At 47.9% G+C, this 19,325-nt stretch overlaps 1 protein-coding gene across 3 annotated transcripts in view; it reads left to right on the top strand.

Annotated features, from left to right (window-relative positions):
- The window catches only part of KANK1 (KN motif and ankyrin repeat domains 1), a 192,433-nt gene that overhangs the window by 160,239 nt on the left and 12,869 nt on the right, over window positions 1-19,325 (top strand). For all 3 annotated transcript variants that reach the window (XM_045065053.1, XM_045065051.1, XM_045065052.1), the window contains 3 exons: window positions 2,358-5,015; window positions 18,173-18,370; window positions 19,014-19,122. In XM_045065053.1, the coding sequence (XP_044920988.1) occupies window positions 2,358-5,015; window positions 18,173-18,370; window positions 19,014-19,122 (2,965 nt within the window). The remainder of the gene's footprint in view (window positions 1-2,357; window positions 5,016-18,172; window positions 18,371-19,013; window positions 19,123-19,325) is intronic.

The following is a 19,325-nucleotide window of genomic DNA, read 5'->3' as shown; positions in this document are numbered from 1 at the left end:
GCGGGGCCGGCGCCGGGTGTCTGCGCCGTGGGCGGGAGGTCTGGGCGGCGGGGAGCGGAGCCCTGCGGGCGCCCGGGATCGGGTGAGCTACCGACGGGATCGGTGGGCGCCCGGGAGGAGCGCTGAGCTGCCGGCGGCCATCGGGCGGGTGGGGAGCGGAGCGTGGCGGGCGCCCCCGCGGACAGGGTTTTTCGGGCGCCGGTGGGGGTGCGGCCGGCTGCGACCCGGCCCGTGGGGAGCGCAGCGCCGCGGGCGCCCCCCTCCCCTGGAGGTGCCGGGCGCGGGGTGGAGCGCAGCAGGCGCCGGGGAGGGGGTGGGTGGCCGCCTGCCAGCGGGGCGCAGCGCGGGGCGGGGAAGGGGCTGGTCCCTGGGCTGAGCCCCCTGTGGCCTGGAGGAGCCACAGCCCAATTTTAGAATCGCCGGCTCCCGGCTCCTGCCCGCCCGATCCGCCTGCGTTTGCTTGACACCCGAGCCCGCAGCTTCTCGCTGCTTGTGGAATTCAGACAGCCCCGGGAACAGGTCGGGCTGCATATTTGGAGTGAGCACGTTGTCCGTGCGGAGTTTAAAAAGGCAAGAAAGAGGGAAGGAGAGACGCGCTCCGGTAGCATGAGCACAAGTTTCCAGGCGCCGGCTCAGCATCAGCTCACCCTTCCGTAGGTGAGAACGTGGTGAAGGCTGAGCACCTTGTTCCAGGGGAATTCTCTTTCCATGTTTTAGAAATGAAATCGAAGGGCCTGGGTGCGGACAGCGAGAACAGTTTAATATTGTTTTAAATCAGGGCACGAAGAATACACAACTCTGTTGCCTGGCAGTCTTTTTGTACTTTTCTTTCCAACTTTTCCGAGGAAAGAAGGCAAATGCGAGGCGAACGGTTTGCTCAGAGCATTCACGCGGTCAGGTGGAAATGCTCAGCAGGGTTTGGACTGGGAAGGGCAGGCAGGAAACCCACAGTGCTGGAAGGTCTTGACAAGCGGGGTGGGTTTTTATACCCAGGATAGGAGCAGGGGTACAAATGGCTTGCATTTTCACTCATTGCTTTCGGGTACTTGGCATAACTCAAAGAATGCAGAGCTTGTTATGATGATTTTGAGGAAAACACATTACTTAATCCTACAATTTAAACAAACAAAAACGGCCTTGCTTTTCAACTTGAAATGCACAGCTCAGGTCACTAGCAAGGTCTGTGCCTTGAAAAAGTTCTTGCGTTTCCTTTTCTAAATGTTTGGTTTAGCCAGAAGTAGCATTTACTGAATTGCCCCCAGGGATCCAGTGTGTGGAGTATAGGTTTGCTTTTATTTTCATTCTCTTTTGCATCTGTTTGGATATGTTAAAATGCAAAACAGGGTATTCCTGGAGTATGGAACGGTATGTCCAAAAGAAGTCAAAGAGGAGGAATTGGGGCAAGGTTTTGGTGGCGGTGGTGGTTTTAAAAGGGAAGACACAAAACAGAGTTGAAGTCTGTTCTCCGACTGTGTTCCTGCGTCAGTCATCCGGCCCCTGGGTCCTGGCTCTCTCAGCGAGGGCTGGCTCAAGGCAAACTATGATCTTCTGGAGGTGGTCGGGCACCAGGGCTGCCCTTGGCCGCCCTTTAGAAAGGCTGCAAAGCCCGCCTAAGAGTGATTGCTGTGAGGACTCTTGTCCCAGGCTTCCTGGATCTGTGCTGATTTGGTCTGTTCTTCCAGCTTTGCACTTTTGGTGCCTCCGTGTTCACTTTATAAAAATAAGAGTCTTCAGGACTGCTCTCTAGACTTCAGCGGACTGTAGGCAACAAAAGAGATGATCCCCTCGAAATGCGTTCAAGTCTTTCCAATACATTCTTTTCAAAAATAAAGTGTTTAGTGAGGACTTGATATATGCTTGGCTCTTTAAAAACCACTGTCTCATTACATTCTTCTAACAACCTTATGAGGTAAATACTTGTATTTCCATTTTTACTCGGGGAGAAACTGAAGTTCCAAGGGGTTTATTAACGTATTCACCCAGCTGTTAAGTTGTAGATCCAGGATTAGAACAGAAAGACGTCTGTCAACTCCTAAGTCATAGTGGTCTGCTACACCGCACCATACACAAATACTAGTGGTTTGGTTTGGTTTTATTAAAGATTTTATTTATTTATTTATTTATTTGACAGAGAGACACAGCAAGAGAGGGAACACAAGCAGGGGCGTGGGAGAGGGAGAAGCAGGCTTCTCACGGAGCAGGGAGCCTGATGCGGGACTCGATCCCAGGACCCCGGGATCATGACCTGAGCCGAAGGCAGTCGCTTAATGACTGAGGCACCCAAGCGCCCCCCAATTGTAGCTTTTATAAACAAGTATATTATATGGCATTATAATATTCTCTTCTCGCTCTCCTAGGGAAAGCAGAGGGTGTTCTGAATGGAAATCATGACAAGGAACAGAAAGATCCTTATTTTGTGGAGACCCCCTACGGTTATCAACTAGACTTAGATTTCCTCAAGTACGTGGATGACATACAGAAAGGAAACACCATCAAGAAACTGAACATCCAGAAGAGGCGGAAGCCATCTGTGCCATGCCCCGACAGCAGGACCGCGCCGGGCCAGCAGGGTGTGTGGACTTCCACTGAATCCCTCTCCTCCTCCAACAGTGATGACAACAAGCAGTGCCCCCCCTTCCTCCTCGCCAGAAGCCAAGTGACATCGACACCAACCCCAAGGCCCCCTGCCCCTCTGGAGACCTCGCCCACTTCTCTGACCGTCCCAGAGAGTCGGCAGCTGCCTCCCCCCTCACCACAGCTCCCAAAGCACAACCTTCATGTCACCAAGACCCTGATGGAGACCCGGAGAAGACTGGAACAGGAGAGAGTCACCATGCAGGTGGCGCCTGGTGAGTTCCGCAGGCCCAGGCTGGCCAGTTTTGGAGGCCTGGGCTCCACGGGCTCCCTGTCCTCCTTCCTGGGTTCTGGAAACCACAATCCCACCGTGCACCCACTTCAGAACGGATACCAAGGCAACGGGGACTACGGTGGCTATGTCCCAGCTGCTGCCACCACGTCATCCATGGGGAGCTCCGTCCGCCACAGCCCCCTGAGCTCAGGGATCTCCACTCCAGTGACCAACGTGAGCCCCGTGCACCTGCAGCACATCCGCGAGCAGATGGCCATCGCCCTGAAACGCCTGAAGGAGCTCGAGGAGCAGGTGCGAACCATCCCTGTGCTCCAGGTCAAGATCTCCGTCCTACAAGAGGAGAAGCGGCAGCTGGCCTCGCAGCTGAAAAACCAGAGAGCTCCAGCACAGAATGACATCGGTGGCATAAGGCCACGGTCCTACAGTGCTGGGAACGCGTCCCAGCTGGAGGAGCTGTCCCGGGCCCGGCGGGGTGGCGGGGAGCTGTACATAGACGACGAGGAGGAGATGGCGAGCGTGGAGCAGAGCGCGCACAGCATCCGGGAGTTCCGGCAGCTCGCGGCGGACATGCGCGCCCTGGAGCAGAAGATCTGTGACAGCGGCGGCGAGGCGTCCCCGGGGCCCCGGGAGGGCAGCGAGTACCGCTCCGTGGCCGTGGGAGGTGACGAGCGCATGGACCACGTGGTCGTGTACCGCAGGGGTCCCGGGACCTGTCGGGATGCCGCTGTGGGGACGGTCGCGGAGACGAGGAGCTGCGGGGTCGGCGTGACAGAGGCCATGCTGGGGGTGACCACGGAGGCCGACAAAGAAATTGAGCTGCAGCAGCAGACCATAGAGGCCCTGAAGGAGAAGATCTACCGCCTGGAAGTCCAGCTCAGAGAAACCACCCATGACCGCGAGATGACGAAACTCAAGCAGGAGCTGCAGGCCGCCGGCTCGAGGAAGAAGGTGGACAAGGCGGTGATGGCCCAGCCGCTTGTGTGCAGCAAGATGGTGGAGGCCGTGGTGCCCACGAGGGACCAGATGGCTGGCCGGCACGTGGATGTGGCCGACGCGGGCGTCGGGACCTCCGTGCAGACGTGGAGCGTGGCGGTCTCCTGCCAGCCCGCTTGTGAGACCAGAGCCACGGGGCCGGAGCTGCCCATGCATCGGTGGGTCATCAAGGAACGGGTGGAGACGCGGGACCAGGGTGCCGGGAGGTTGGTGGAGATGAACGACCAGAGCGTGGGGGTAGAGATCAGCGTCTGCGAAACAGGCAGCAACACGGAGGAGTCTGTGAACGACCTCTCGCTCCTCAAGACCAACCTGCATCTCAAGGAGGTGCGATCGATCGGCTGCGGAGATTGCTCCATTGACGTGACCGTCTGCCCCCCGAAGGAGTGCACGTCCCGGGGCTTGAGCACAGAAACTGTGCCCCAGGTGGAGGCCGCTGTCATGGCGGTGCCTGCGACCACAAGCCGGCACACCAGTACGGTCTGGGAGCAGGTGGACCAGTCCACCAACACCGAGATGGCCACCCTTGTGGACTCCTGCACCAACACCTCCCTCAGCACTTTGGACAAGCAGACCAGCACCCAGACCGTGGAGACACGGACCGTGGCCATCGGAGAAGGTCGTGTTAAGGATGTCAACTCCTCCACCAAGATGCGGTCCATTGGAGTGGGAACGGTGCTCTCCGGCAGCTCCGAGTTTGACAGGCCATCGGCTGTGAAGACCAAAGAGTCAGGCGTGGGGCAGATAAATATTCAGGACAACTACCTGGTTGGTCTCAAGATGAGGACCATAGCTTGTGGTCCTCCCCAGTTGACACTGGGACTGGCAGCCAGCAGGAGGAGTGTAGGTGTTGGGGATGAGCCTGTTGGAGAGTCTGCAGAGGACCCCCAGCCCCAGGCTCCTTCTGGAACGATGAACGGCTTGGATCACTACATCGAGCGCGTCCAGAAGTTGCTGGCGGAGCAGCAGAAGCTGCTGGCTGAGAACTACAGTGAACTGGCGGAAGCTTTCGGGGAGCCGCACTCCCAGATGGGCTCTCTGAACTCACAGCTCATCAGCGCGCTGTCCTCCATCAACTCCGTCATGAAGTCGGCAAGCGCAGAGGAGCTGAGGAGCTCCGAGCTGCCAAAAATGAGTCTGGGTCAAGTCACAGGTAGGTGGCGTTCCGGGGGACCTGGGGATGAGGAAGGGCGGGGATAACGTACTTCAAGGGGGTGTGGATTTTTGTCACCCGCTTGAATCATTTTTTGGAACCCGGAGGAAGGCTCAGAATGGTCGTGAGTAGAATGAACACCAGGAGTCACAACTCGCCAGGAGCTCTGCTGATACCCTCTGTCTGAGGGTTTCACGGGGCTCAGGCTGAGGACGGTGGCTGGGAGCAGAAAAGCAGGCTCAGGCTGGCTGGCCTAGGGGCTGCCTCCCGGGGCTGCTGGTTTGCTACGATGTCTTCTAGTTACGCATTTACTCATTTTACGCAGGACAGCGGCCAAAGGTCCCACAGTGTTTGTGACCATAGTGACCAGTCCGTGCTCAGTAAAAATAACAGGCATGAAGTGTTCTTAATTAAAACCTTGACGGAGGCAGAGAGATTGCATTAATTCCTTTATTAATTGAGCAAATAACGATTCTGTTGCTGCTCTTTTCTAAGCCCAGGTCTAGGCTTCTGTCCTCACGATGCTTACATTCCGGTTGAGGACACTGTGTGTCAGGGGGTGACTCGTGCCCTGTAGAAAAGAACTCCAGTTACAGGGAGAGTGAGTGTTGATGGTCGGGGGTGGCGGCGACTGGAGATGGGGGGCGGGGGGTGTCCGGAAAGGCCTCTCTGATAAGGGCCTCCGGAGCCAGAGAAGGGACCTTCTCCAGAGAAGGGTCGATTGTGACAGGTGCTTAAGGTGTTGTCTTTCTCATCCTTTCCATATTGCGATTCCTGCTCACCACCACTTTTTCTTAAACTGAAACTTACTGAGAAATCACCCTGGAAGATTTTATGACCTATAATATTTCCCTGCGAGCCTCGTTAACATGCCTTCCCTTTCACGTGTCTCTAGCGGTCCTCGTGTCCTCCTCGGACAGGGCTCTGTTCCCGGCTCCCCAGCTCGCGAACCTGTATGACCTGGAGAGGAAATACCACCCCCCTTTACGGTTCACTTGTAAAGTGGGGATTCGAAGGGCACCCATCCTGTGAGGTGGTCAGGAGAGCCCTTTGTTGTCCTAGGTGGTGTCGCTAGTAGTATGTCCCGTGGGGCTTCTTAGGTTGGCAAGCTAAAGTGTAGTTGAGGTTTGGGAAGCTACCAAAACACGCCCTCCGCTCTGACCAGGTGCTGCAGGTAAAATGAATTCAGGTAAACGCTTCAGGTGATTTGATGAGTGCACACTGAATTTAATTGGTTGTGAAAATATGCAGTATGGACTAAATTGTGAGTAAACCATTGACAAATTTTTACATTTCTTGTTTCCCTTTACAGTCAAAAGGGGAGTGGTTAAAACAGACTGAAATTGATTCTTTTTCTGTCTTCCCACGTGTCCACTTCCAAACCTGAAATCATATTTGTTTTTCGTCAGTGTTCTGTGGGACAGATAGTTTATTGTCGAAGAAAAACCCGACCATGACAATGACAGTGAATGGGTGAGGGGCTTCTGCCTTTTAGAGTCCAGTCTAGTTAAGTGTACAGAGGGGTCATTTTAGAGTAAATAGGATAAAAATGACATGTGGACTGAAGCAAAGGCTTAAGTAATCATAGGTCTGTTTCCACTTCTTTTTAAAAATTCTGAGGTCAGATGTGAAGTCAAAATAAAACTCTTAAATATCCCCAGACACAGTTGGTGCAGTGGGGCATCCGTTCTAAGAACATTCTCCTGCCAGCTTCCTCCCTCCTCCCCAAACGGGGGTTTCCGTTTCACATTCCTGCCAAAAATATTTAGCTGTACCCTTGCGGTCGTCTGCCTGACACCCTGAGCGTCAGGAACAGGGGAAGGTTTTGCCTGGCTGTACGATGGTGCGTGTTGGTCCCTTTCCAGTCGCAATGACATCGCAGACATCCCTGTGTAAATCTGACCCTGCAAATGAACGCCTAATTAATCAGCTCAGGTGGAGGAGACCTGCAGCATTCAAACAGAAGTAGACATAATTTTTTTTTAAGATTTTATTTATTTATTTGAGAGAGGGAGAGAGTTGAGAGCATGAGTAGGGTGAGGGGCAGAGGGAAAAGCAGGCTTCCCGCTGAGCAGGGAGCCCAGTGCGGGGCTCAGTCCCAGGACTCTGAGACCATGACCTGAGAAGGCAGACGCTTAATTGACCGAACCAACCAGACACCCCAAAAGTATAAATGTTTTTAATAGCACTTCTGTGGTTACGGTGGCCGCTCCCTCTCAGAGCACCATTTTAAAGTTTTTCTGTCATCACATCACATTTGTATTCTAATGTCCTAACGCAGAAGGAGTTAGATGAGGGCGAAGCATTAAACTTTCATTACTTAGTGTTTGCTTTCGTTAGTGTTTGCTCTATGGACCGAAAACTGAAGTAGCTTGATATGGTGCAGATTTTCAACACTGGGAAAGTGTTGGAAGTGTGTGAAAGTGTGTCAGGTTGCCCTGGGACTTACTGCGGGGTGCAAACGATGTGGAATATTGTTCACACCCAGTCTAGAATACGTTTCTGTACCAAAAGGCATGTACAGCGTAGACATTTTCTCCCCCAAATGAAATGATGTGAAATTGGAGTTTGACCTCACCAAAAGAGCATATAAGTGATCACTTACAGGAATCTGGTACTGATTTTTTTTTTTTTTTCTAAAGCTAGGTTTGGGCTCTGAAGCCAGACCTTCTGGGTTCAGGTTCTTTCTGTGCCCTAGGACAAGATGTCTTTGTTTCCTTCCCAGGGTCGAAGTGAACATTTAGTGGGTCGCTGTGAGTAAAGCATTTGTAGTAGTCTACAGCCCCGAGCGTAGATGCTCAGTAAATGCTGGCTGTCATTGCTGTCACTGTTTTTACTACTTCCAGAAATGGAAATGTAGGTACAGAACAAATTTCCAAGCAAAATTGCGCAAATGGTCTCATGTTTTTCATCCAAATGTTTATCTTCATTGTTCTGGCTGACCCCTTTTCCCTTCATTTATTATGCCTCCCCAACTAAGACTTTTATCAAGATAAAGAAAGATATCAGTACAAATGGGAAAACACAAAAGAAGTAGAATAAATTTTCAATTCTGAGTCATCCAGAGTCTGTATAAAAGCTAAAAACAAAGCCTAAATTGAATTATGCATTTGTGCCCAATCCAGAGACTTCTCGGTTTTTCTAGATTGGACGTTTAAGGGCATCCTTTTTTTTTTTTTTTTAATTTTATTTATTTCTTTGACAGACAGAGATCACAAGTAGGCAGATAAGCAGGCAGAGAGAGAGATAAGAGGAAGCAGTCTCCGCGCTGAGCAGAGAGCCCAATGCAGGGCTTGATCCCAGAACCCTGGGATCATAACCCGAGCTGAAGGCAGAGGCTTTAAGCCAATGAGCCACCCAGGTGCCCCTAGGGCATCCCTTTTTAAATTTTTTTTTTTTCAAGTGGGCTCCACACTTGGGATGCCTGGGTGGCTCAGTCAGTTAAGTATCTTACTCTTGATCTCAGCTCAGGATCGTGAGCTCAGGCTCTGTACACACCGGGCCCCACGCTAGGTGTGAACTGTACTTTAAAAAAAAATCAGAAGCTTAACTGACTGAGCCCCTGGGCTCCCCAAAATGTCCCTTTTTCATGGGCAAAAGAGCATTCTTTTTTTGTAGCACCATAATGCCTAACACACCTCCTTCAATTTCTTAAAATAATAACTAGGATATGTGCTTATAACAGATTAATGGTTCTGAGAGCTTTTAAACAGTCAAAGACTCCCTCATGCTCTCTTGGGACAACCCTTTGTGTGTTTGGTGGGTACAAGTGTGTGTGTGTCTCTATATTTTAGAGATGTAATTTTTTTTTTAACAAAAGTTGAATCTTGCATGTTCTATCTGTGTATTTTTCACATAAAAGATCACAGACTTTGTTCTAGGATTCAAGAGACCTAGTCATCATTTTGCCACAGCTGAATTTGTTGATGACCAAAGATAGTCTGTAGTTTTTTCCCTCAGTGTTCCTTTTTTAAAATTTTAATTCCAGTATGATTTACATACAAGTGTTATATTAGTTTTAGGTTCTGAACATTACTCAGGCTCAGTGTATTTTTAGTTTCCGTCACATATTTCACCCACACACACACCCCACCTCCTCTCTGGTAACCATTGGTTTTCTATATTTAAGAGTCTGGTTTTTGTCTGTCTCTTGTTTTCTTTGTTCATTTGTTTTGTTTCTTAAATTTCCACATGTGAGTAAGGTCATACAGTATTTGTGTTTCTGTGACTGACTTATTTCACTTAGCATGATACACTCTAGCTCCAGCCATGTTGTTACAAATGGCAAAATTTCATTCTTTTTGTGGCTGAGTAATAATCCCAGAGGATATACGTACCACGTCTTCTTTACTCATTCATTGGTCAAGGGACACTTGGGCTGCTTCCGTAACTTGGCTTTCGTTGGTAATGCTGCAACAAACATCAGGGTGCAGATATCCATAAAGCACTTTTTGATTCCTTGTGGTGATAAGTTTCCTGTACTTAATATTTTCTTCTATGGAATTACAAAATTAAGAGGAAGTAAGTTTCTGTTCTCACACAAACCTTAGGAAAAAAATGTTTATTCTTCCTGTAAATCCATTGGATTGTTTTGGTTTGAGGAGTAAGTTAATATTTATTTTTTTTCCTTTTTCCCTCAGGAGAGAGAAAATCATAAATGAATGACTTGCACTTACAAATACTCCCAAACTACTTAACTATCTTTGAGCAAGCACAAACAAAACTATCTGTAACAGTGTAATTTCACTGTCTGCCAGTTTGTAGAAAACTAATCTCTTATACTCAGAAGAACTGCTTTTTAAATCAGCTTCCATATTTGTACTCTTGATTATCTTGGGTTTATTTAAAAAAAAAAAAAAAGTATGAACTTGAAGTCATTCCCATAACTGTGAAAGCAATTTTGTCGACAGAGATCCGAGCCAAAGCACAAGCAGGGAAATGAAGTCGTTACAGAAATACCATTCCTAGTGAGTTTTCTCTTAGCTCAAATAATATACCATCTACTTGCCCAAGGACTTGGAGGTTTTTTTAATCACAATTTCTTAAATACTATAAGAGCATCTTATAATCTGGACAAAATGCTTCTGAAACCCAGCAGTATATAATGGGCTGATGGAGAGGAGGACCTGCTGACCCGGAAGTGGTTCAGGAACTTGCAGCATCGGTTGAGAGAGGAAATGGCAGGGCTGCCATGTCCTCTTGTGTCATGAGAAAGTTGGATTCCCTATTTCTTGCTTGGAGCCCTTAAAGCAGAATTATTCTCTAAAAGTAGCTCTCTTCCAAGATTTACCTGAGAGCATGTTTTTCTCAAATTCATGGGTTTTCTGCTGCCACCCACCATCACCACTGCCACCCAGTAGGCACACGCAGGTCCTGTTTCACAGAAGTATTATCGCAGTAAACTACCTTAGAGCAAGGCCTCTTGATCTGGGAACCATTGCTTTGTGAACAGTTTTTGAAGAAATTGAACACTTTTCATCAGATTCTCCAAAGAGATAGCTGACACTCAGAAAAATTGAAATTGCAGATCGGGGGCATCCGTTACAAACCTTGGGGAAGAGTACCCCCACCCAAAGGAAAATCTTTTACAAGGGCTTGAAATCTGTCCATCACCTTCATGAACCCGTCCACGGACACATGCGTGAAAATCTTCTCTTTTAAACTGATGCTTTATTGTTTTTAGTGGGTGTTGGTAACATGGCCATGCCGCTCCGGGAAAAGATGCAAGTTTACTTCGACATATATTCTGAATCCTAAACTGTGCGGTTCATTTCCAGCTAAAGCATACAGATTGGTAGTTTTTGAGAACTGAAGTGAGTTCTTGCATGTTTAATCGTTAAGGACGAAGTGAATTTGTTGATATTGGGCAGTGACCAAAACTGTTTATTCTTCCTCCAAGCAGCTAGTCGTTTATATCTTAGTAAAGATATTTTTCTTAAAGATTTGTTTATGGAGAGAGTGAGAGAGCAGGAACGAGGGGAGGAGCAGAGAGAGAGAGGCAAGCAGACTCTGCGCTAAGCACCAAGCCCGATACGGGGCTCTGTCTCGGGACCCTGAGATCATGACCTGAGCTGAAACCAAGAGTCAGACATTTAATCTTTTAAGCCACCCAGGCACCCCTCAGTAAAGATATTTAGTCTGCTCTGTCCCCTTCTCTGTTCAGGTCAGTTGATAGCTATGCATTGACCGTGAACTCTGCGAAGTGTGGTACTGCATCAGATAGGTAAGGGGGTCTGTGCCTTGAAGAACTTGCAATCCAGTTGGACCAATCCAAGACCTATATACCAACAATAGGAGTGATCGCCTATGGCAGTGTGTGCGGGCCACCAGATAGTGTGCAAAGAGAATGTGTTCCCAGAGTTCCCCTGCAGTCAGGTGCTCTGAGATTGGGGGAAGAGATGAGGTCTTTAGCTGTCTCTGGAAGCACACCCATGCTTACCCTAACTTAATGCAGCCTGTCAATGTGGCTTTTCTGGGTCAGGCCCTGGGATGGTTTGTAATTAAGCATGGGTGGGGTTGTAGCAAAGGAGAAGCTGATTCTTCATCCACTCTAGCATTTTAATTTCTAAGTACCCCCTTTTAGATACACCCATGACAGCTATCTGGAACGTTCCTGGGAAAATATTAAAATGGCTCTAGAAATTATTAAACTGCAACCCTGACCCTTGAAGCTCTCCGGATCAGTTTGACTGTCCTGGTGGCCACATGCATTGGCCTTGAGGCAGAGTTCTGAATGTTGAACCTTTAACCAGAATGCGATTGCACTTTTTCCTCCATCAAAGATGCACACCTTCTCGTAGAAGTAATGTGTACCAAAAAGCAGGTGATCCTTCAGGAATAATCTCTAATGTCTGTTCCCTAAACCAATATGTACGCTGAAAAGGATGAATTTGTGCCCAAGCCCTTTTCTTTATGGAAGAACTTCATGTATTCAGATCCCTTTGAATTTGTAGTATTACTTGGGGAAAATACCTAAATGACTTCATGGCCTCCATAATGACTCAGAAATTTCAGGCCTGCATCGTGACAAGCAAGCTACATGCTCTTTAAAAATCAGAATGTTCAGCTGAAATTTTGACAAGATACGTGTTTAAGAGCTGGCCACAGTGTTCATGGGTGTGTTTTAAGAAAGCACTTGACATGATAAATAAAAGCATGGGTTGGCAGAGCAGAAGAGTTGGGATTTGTGAACAGAGCCAGTTCTAAAACCTGTTTACTTTTTAAAATCAATCTCCTAATAAATAGAGACACACAGTGCAATATACCAAGAACTAATACAAACTCTAGGTGGAGAAATGTCAGAGGAAATTGAAGAGGATAATCTTGTTTAAACAAACAAACAAACAAACAAGCTCCTCCAGCTCTGTTTTTCATCGAAGGCTTTTTCTTATAAAATAGTTTGCTTTTAACATTTCTAAATGTTACATTCTAAATATTTTAAAGTCAGGAACATACACAGAGTTTTCACTTTAACAAACTGATGTATTTTTTGGTATAGTTTGCCTTGGGTAGCATAATTACCTGTATATTAAATGCTACATGTACTTTGGAATTAATGCTTCGAGGTGCTCTTATCTTCCAGGCCCTGAGATTTCTGTGACTCATTGTCTTTCAGTTATCACTGATCTGGTTAACTTGTGAAATGAGGTCATTTTAAGTAAAGACCAGTGAAGGGCAGCTGCCCTGTCCCCTGCTCTTGTGCTCGCCAGCAGTGCCTGTGGGAACCACGGCCACCTGGAGGGAGCTTTGAGCTGCTAGGCCAGAGTGCTGGAATTCTGCAGGTGTTTTGTGGTCACTCCTGTAGCTTTACGCACGTCGTTGGGGTAGCATTTACTGGTGGTAGTCATGGACTTCTCCCCTTAACGGTCCAGGCCTATTAACTAAACTCCAGTAATTCCTAAAAATTCACATGGTCCAAGTTGATGGATTGAAACCAGAGGGATGTCTAAACTCCTCTGTTTTCTTTTCTTTAAGATTTTATTTATTTATTTGAGAGAGAGTGAGAGAGAGCATGAGAGGAGAGAAGGTCAGAGGGAGCAGCAGACCCCCCCGCTGAGCAGGGAGCCTGATGCGGGACTCGATCCTGGGATTCCAGGATCGTGACCTGAGCCGAAGGCAGTCGCTTAACCAACTGAGCCACCCAGGCGCCCTAAACTCCTGTTTTCAACAGTCAGGTTTCTATTAAGGAAGCTCTAGGCCCAACATGGGGCTCGAACTTACCACCCTGAGATAAAGGTTACATTCTCTACCACTGAGCGGGCCAGGCGCCCCTCAGCTGTCCCGTTTTGTATCTGTGAAATAATTCAGTGGTTCTCAATCCTGGCTGCACATTAGAAAACCTTCAAGAGCTTTTTTTAAAAAGTACTAACACTTGGGCCCCCCTATGGAGAGTTCATTGTATCTGTATTTTTAAAAGCCCCACCCCCGGGTTTGTTGGTTCTAGAGTGCAACCAAGGTCAAGACCTTTGGATCTGGTTGTCCTCTTTATTTTGGTTTTCTCTGCTGCACCTTTCCTGTGTTTGACTTGAACACAGCGGCCCTGGGCTGGTGCACGTCTCATTCTGCGCATGCTCTCTAACCACCACGGGCCGTGATCGAGTGCAGACCATTGTTTATGGGCCATTCCAGAGCAGCCAGAGTTTCCGCACCATCCGAAAAACATTTTCTGGCAATAGAGGGGACACATTCCCTCTGGTCCCAGCGAATGAGGACCAGTTTAACATTTGATGTTGTTCTGTGCCTTGCCAGTCAGTCGCAACGGAACTCTAGCGACTTTCGGTCGAATCACGTAGGCACTTAGGGAGGGCTGACTGTTCCCCAGCACTGCTGTGGGCACTGTGGAGGACCCAGCAAGAACAGAGCATGGAGGGACTCTGGGCGCTCACATTCTTCTGGAGGAGTCGCCCGTGAAGCCAAGAAAACAGAGGGCGGGCATCCTTTGGTCTGGACACAAGTGCTGCAGGACATGGAGGGAGGAAAGAGACCTTTGTGGACAGCCCCATAGGAGAAAGACAATGGAGGAAGTACAACCATAGCCAGCAGCCTTGAAGAGTCTGGTTCAAGTGCACGTGGTGAGGTTTGCTGAAATAAGGACACAGGTGGAAGTGATGATGCCACGTGAGCCCTGCGAACACGGAGAGGGTGGGAAGGGTTGAGCAGTAGAACTCCCACAGGCGACAGGAAGCTGTCCGTTCATCCTGAAGAACCCTCACGTGCCCGCCAGAGGGGCTGGCTCTGCCTGGGAGAAGTTCTAGGAAGCCCTAGTTGACGCAGTGGAGCTCTGGTGAGGGGCAACCGTGGCCTGGCGTGGGGGTGAGGGTCAGGTTGTCTGCAAAGGCGGGCAGGGGCAGTGTGCACTGACTGAGTTGTTAGAAATGTTCTGTATCTTAATGAGGGAGGTGGTCACACAGGCATGTATGCATTTACCAAAAGTCCCTGAACTCCACAATTGTGCATTTTCTTACATATAAATTATACCTCAACTTATAAATGTATTTTGAAACCTGTGTTCAAAAAGAAAAAGAGGGGCACCTGGGTGGCTCAGTTGCTTAACTATCTGCCTTCGGCTCAGGTCATGATCCCAGAGTCCTGGGATGGAGTCTCACATGGGGCTGCCTGCTCTGCGGGGAGTCTGCTTCTCCCTCTGCCTGCCCCTCCCCCTGCTTGTGCTCTCTCAAGCTCGATTGCTGTCTCTCAAATAAACAAATAAAATCTTTTACTTTTTTTTCTTTTTTAAGATTTTATTTGTTTATTTGACAGAGACAGAGAGAGATCACAAGTAGGCAGAGAGGCAGGCAGAGAGAGAGGAGGAAGCAGGCTCCCCGCTGAGCAGAGAGCCCGACGTGGGGCTCGATCCCAGGACCCTGAGATCATCACCTGAACCTGAACCGAAGGCAGAGGCCCAACCCACTGAGCCACCCAGGTGCCCCGATAAATAAAGTCTTTTTTAAAAAGTAAAAAAGAAAAAAAAAATTATGGATCCCAAAATTTAAAGCCCTGAGCAACCCGTGGAAATCTGTGCAAGGATTCCCTTTCAGATATCTTCCGAAAGTTTTTCTGAGATCATCAGAGAAATGTCACTACTGACCAAATATGCAATAATCATTAAAAAAAATTTTTTAGGTTTTTTTTTTAGCGCTTTAATTATTTTTTAAGAGCTCTTTGAGGAATATATGCTAAAATCCGTTAAGGACGGAAGTGCTAGACCATCTAGTTCTTGCTTCCCAGAACTCCTCTGTGAGTGGGTGGACGCGTCTAGCTGAAGCCAGGGAGCTCTGATGGCTCTTGAAGCCCTTGACGGGCACGCAGGGATTCAGTACATGGTGTCTGCTTCTGTATAGGTCTCTGGTTTCAAAAATAATAAAAAATGGTTTTAAGTCCCCGCTGGTTCTTAAATAGGAACATGTCCAGTGAAAGTGTTTCTCCAGGAAGTGCGTGCTGGCATTGGGACTCACGGCTGCTGAGATGTTGGGGAGGTCACCCCACTGCCTCGGCTGTACTGATGAGTTGGGTTGGAGAAGGCGGGACGGAGGCCAGTGCCCTGGTTTGTTCACTTTGCCAACGATAAGTCAGAGGGACTCTCAGAGGCCTTGTTTTTGCTGTTGGGGGAGCGTGTCAGGTCACAAGGACTCTGAATACTATCAGGAAGCCTGCGTACAGTGTTGCGTGTGTGTGCTGAAGGAGGGAGGGAGACCCTTAGAGTCACCTGGGAGGCCCCTTGCCTGCAGAGCTAGAGGAGAGCACTCGTGCTACTGTTTTCACGGACAAAATACTGCTCACACAGTATGACGTCACCGAGCCTCCCTGGCATTCAGACTTCTTAAGTTGCATCTATGAGAATTAAAATTTAGGTGATCCCTAATGCCCCACTGTGAACATTTTGCCTCCGTCCACTTTTTTTTTTTTTTTTTTGTAATTAGAGGTTCATTGTTTTAAACCAGTACTTTCTAAAGTGGGCACCGTGCATCAGAATGTCTTGTGAACCCCAGATCAGTGAGGATGTCCGAGATGCCTACCACTGGGCCCCCATTGCAGAGCTACAGAATGATTTTATGGCGGCAGGTGCTTGGGAATCTGCATTTTAGCAAATGCACCCCAGACGGTGCATATAAACAGTAGAGTCTGAAGAGAACAGTTACAGAATTTATCATGGTTGGGTTTTTTTTCCCTAATTGCCTCAAAATACAAGCAGTATTTAAATTTCTTTTCTTCTGGGGATGTAAGCGATTTCAGAGGTTTAGAGAAGAGGAAGTTGTGATCAAATCCTTTCCATATGACATTACTGTGGTTAGATTGAAATTTATTTGAATTAGTAACTCCTGTTTATAATACATAATTTAGGAAGTCAACATCATTAGCCTTAGAAAAGCAGTGTTAAATAGGTTTGTTGTGTATCCTTCCAGACTTTTTCTAATATGTATACATATAAATATTTTTGCCAAAATAGGTTTATTTTCCCCAAATGATTCAATAATCTATTTTTGAAAACCCAGTAATACATTATGCGTATCTTTCTGTGCCAAAAATGTCTACCTACATCAACATTTTTAATGGCTACATAGAATTCCTTTGTATAAACGTACCAGACCTAATTTCACTGGTTTCTTACTGGCGTTCTGTGATATCTGCCTCTTTCCGCTATTTTACACATGGAAACAATGAACATCCTTCTGTATCTTTTTGTACATCCTTAGGTTAAAATTCCTAGGAACAAATTGCTAGTCAAAGAATTTCCTTATTTTTTTAAAGTGATTTTGAAACACAGTTAATATTCACTCTAAAAAACGGCAAATACAGAGAAAAGTTAACATCTCCATAGCTTCCTGATAACTTTCATATATATTTTTAATAAGATCACATACATAGAATCTTATTATTGCTTTTCTCATTTAACCATACATTGTAAACATCTTCCCGTGCCGGCCACATTAAAGATCCTGTGACATACATAGATACAGGAATTATGTGATATACATAGATACAGTAATTATGTGCAATGAATTGATCTGATTCTTCTGCTTTAGCCAGTACCTGATACCTACCGTTATTAAGTACCTGAAGTACACAAAAGCAATCTAGTAGATGTGAGGAAAGAAAGTTGATTTGAATTGTTTGGTGCCCTCAAAATTCTTACAGACGAGAAGAGAGTCTTGGGCGCTCCCAGGTCCTTTGTCTTACAGATCCCGTAAGAGGGTCTGAGAGCTGGACTGTGAAAGTCGGAGAAAGGAAAGTCATGTTTAGTTAGGTCAGGGAAGGCTCAGAAGAGATGGTGACGGGGGGCTTGACCCTGTGAAGGTGGGGAGGGAGGAGAGATCCACGTAGAGGAGTGTTTGCCACGATGTGTTGCCTGGAAGATGCGAGACACCCACTCGCAGCATCCCAGTGACTGGGAGGCAGTCCTCCCCTCAAACGGAGCCCCAGGCATGGCGGGAAATCCAGGTGGAGAGGGAAGGAGATGGGTCCGGTGTGGGTGGTCTAGAGAGTACGCGGCTAAGCGTCGTGGGCTGCATTTCCTGAGCAGAGGGGAGAGTTTTATAGCTTTGCTCAGATTTGTTTTAGCCAGAGTGCCGATGGGGGTTGAGGGGCTGGAGTTTTGCTCATCAGCCGTGTGTGGGACGGGCCATCATAAAGGAAGAGCACGGTCAGGATGCCCGCCCAACCGGGGCAGTAACAGCTGTGCCAGAGGGAAGAGACGGAGGTAGAAGGTCAGGCGTGGGCGGGCCCAGATACGGGGATAAAAGGAAAGTTAACGGTCAAGAAGGTTCGGGGCTCCTGGGTGGCTCAGTGGGTTAAAGCCTTTGCCTTCAGTTTGGGTCATGATCCCAGGTCCTGGGATCGAGCCCCACATCAGGCTCTGTGCTCAGTGGGGAGCCTGCTTCCTCCTCTCTCTCTGCCTGCCCTCTGCCTGCTTGTGATCTCTGTCTGTCAAAGAAATAAAATCTTTTATTAAAAAAAGAAAAGAAGAAGAAGGTTTGAGTTTGGGTGGCTTGGGGTTTGAGTTTGGGTGGCTTCCGTAATACCGCCACGTATGCAAAAAACACACAGGGAGAAAAGCAGTTAAGAAAAGGAAGAGTTGCAAAAATTAAAACAAAAAGAAGTTTAGCTCATTTCATTTGGTCTCAACATCACACGTTCTGCACCTGTCTCCTTCCTGACAGGCAGTAGTCTGGAGTACGCCTGTAAGTGCGGGGGCCTTCAGGCAGGAGCTCCGTTCCACACCCAGACCTCCCAGCACGAGCAAGCAGTGGGCACCATGGAAGGGAGACCCCTCGGCGGCCAGGACGCCTTCCCCCCTCAGGAAAGCACGCTGTGCCCGGTGAACCTGACGGACGACCAGATAGCTGCCAGCCTCTATGGTAACCTTCCTCAATCAACCCTCCTTGGCCTCAGGATTCTAGGACCAGCGCTGCTCGCGCTGCAGTCTGATGTCACGGTGCCTCATAGGCTGACCTGGAAACACCATTGACCTAAGAAATGGTAGGAAGGTAGGCCTAGAACATCTTTAAAAGATTTCAACATAAAGGAGTGTGCCGTCCCCCGAAGAAAACTCATCTGATTTTGTGAATTATGAAATATTTTAAATAGCATTTCACTCCTTTGCAGTCTGATAGGTGGACCTTTTTCCCAGCTGAGGGAAAACAACAATAATAATCCCCATTTTAGTGCCTAAGTGGTTTTTGAGGCCCAAATAAGATGGGAGATCACTTTATAAACAGTGAAGCCCGATACAGATGCTAGCTGTCAGTCCTTCTGTTATGTCTGGTAGTACTAATGGGTTTTTTTTAATCCCCATTTAAAGAACTTCATATTATTCCCTTCCATGCATACATCTTTCCAATGGATTTTATGCAAGCTTGTCCTGTGCCCGGGGCCCAGATCTAAACTGACATGAATGAGAAAAAAAAAAAAAAATGAACATGAAGAAAGATTTCTTGGTCCTTTAACTTGTATGGGTGTGAGTTGGGTTAATTTTGTTCGCCCTGATTCCCTTTTTCACAGTGTGTACAAACAGTGAGAGCACACTGAAGTCTATCATGAAGAAGAAGGACAGCAACAAAGATTCAAATGGAGCCAAGAAGAATCTTCAGTTTGTTGGCATTAACGGAGGGTAAGGGAAGATGGTGACACCAGCCAGTCTGTACATGGTCTGTCTGTCTCTTTTGCCTCCTGTCTCCTCAAGTCCCATTTAAAGGTGCCCGGTCTGGGCTGCAGCCACATACTGGTGACGGAAGATCCCCTCAGAAAGGTGCATCTGGGCTTCTCTCCTCTCCTCTTCTCGCTATCTTTAAGGATGTGTCGCTCTTGAAAAGA

The sequence above is a fragment of the Mustela putorius genome, unplaced genomic scaffold (assembly GCF_011764305.1).
Source record: "Mustela putorius furo isolate JIRA1106 unplaced genomic scaffold, ASM1176430v1.1 tig00003854_pilon_pilon_pilon, whole genome shotgun sequence".
Lineage (NCBI taxonomy): Eukaryota > Metazoa > Chordata > Mammalia > Carnivora > Mustelidae > Mustela > Mustela putorius.
The sequence above is the reverse complement of the archived record's forward strand: the minus strand, read 5'-3'. Positions and strand labels throughout refer to the sequence as shown.